The 623-nt window shown below is 65.8% G+C and overlaps 1 protein-coding gene across 1 annotated transcript in view; it reads left to right on the top strand.

Annotated features, from left to right (window-relative positions):
- Nucleotides 1-3: 3 nt before the first annotated feature.
- The window catches only part of NDUFV1 (NADH dehydrogenase (ubiquinone) flavoprotein 1, 51kDa), a gene marked incomplete at its 5' end in the record, with an annotated part of 1,707 nt that continues 1,087 nt past the window's right edge, over nt 4-623 (top strand). Inside the window, 3 exons of the mRNA XM_010182583.1 lie at nt 4-65; nt 142-319; nt 395-622. Of these exons, the coding sequence (XP_010180885.1) occupies nt 4-65; nt 142-319; nt 395-622 (468 nt within the window). The remainder of the gene's footprint in view (nt 66-141; nt 320-394; nt 623) is intronic.

Genomic DNA, 623 nt, shown 5'->3' with positions numbered 1-623 from the left:
CGTGGCGGCGCCGGTTTCCCCACCGGCCTCAAGTGGAGCTTCATGAACAAACCCCCGGATGGCAGGTGAGACCGGTACTGCCACCATCACCGGCATCCCCCAGCGGGGAGCCCGGCCCTCACGTCACCCACCCCCTGCCAGGCCCAAGTACCTGGTGGTGAACGCGGACGAAGGGGAACCGGGCACCTGTAAGGACCGAGAGATCATGCGCCACGACCCCCACAAGCTGGTGGAGGGCTGCTTGGGACGCGCCATGGGCGCCCGTGCCGCCTACATCTACATCCGCGGCGAGTTCTACAATGAGGCCTCCAACCTGCAGGTGAGCAGCGGGGAGGGGAAGGTGGGTTTTGGGGCTCCCCCTCCCTGCCCCTCAGACCCACCCTCCCCGCCATAGGTAGCCATCCGGGAGGCTTACGAGGCTGGGCTGCTGGGGAAAGACGCCTGCGGTTCGGGATACGCCTTCGACGTGTTTGTGGTGAGGGGTGCTGGAGCTTACATCTGTGGGGAGGAGACGGCACTGATTGAATCCATCGAGGGCAAACAGGGCAAACCGCGCCTGAAGCCGCCCTTTCCCGCTGACGTGGGTACGTCCTCCCTCTTCCCCCCTTTGCCCCCAGCACAGC

This window comes from Mesitornis unicolor, unplaced genomic scaffold, assembly GCF_000695765.1.
Source record: "Mesitornis unicolor isolate BGI_N332 unplaced genomic scaffold, ASM69576v1 scaffold42744, whole genome shotgun sequence".
NCBI lineage: Eukaryota > Metazoa > Chordata > Aves > Mesitornithiformes > Mesitornithidae > Mesitornis > Mesitornis unicolor.
The sequence above is the reverse complement of the archived record's forward strand: the minus strand, read 5'-3'. Positions and strand labels throughout refer to the sequence as shown.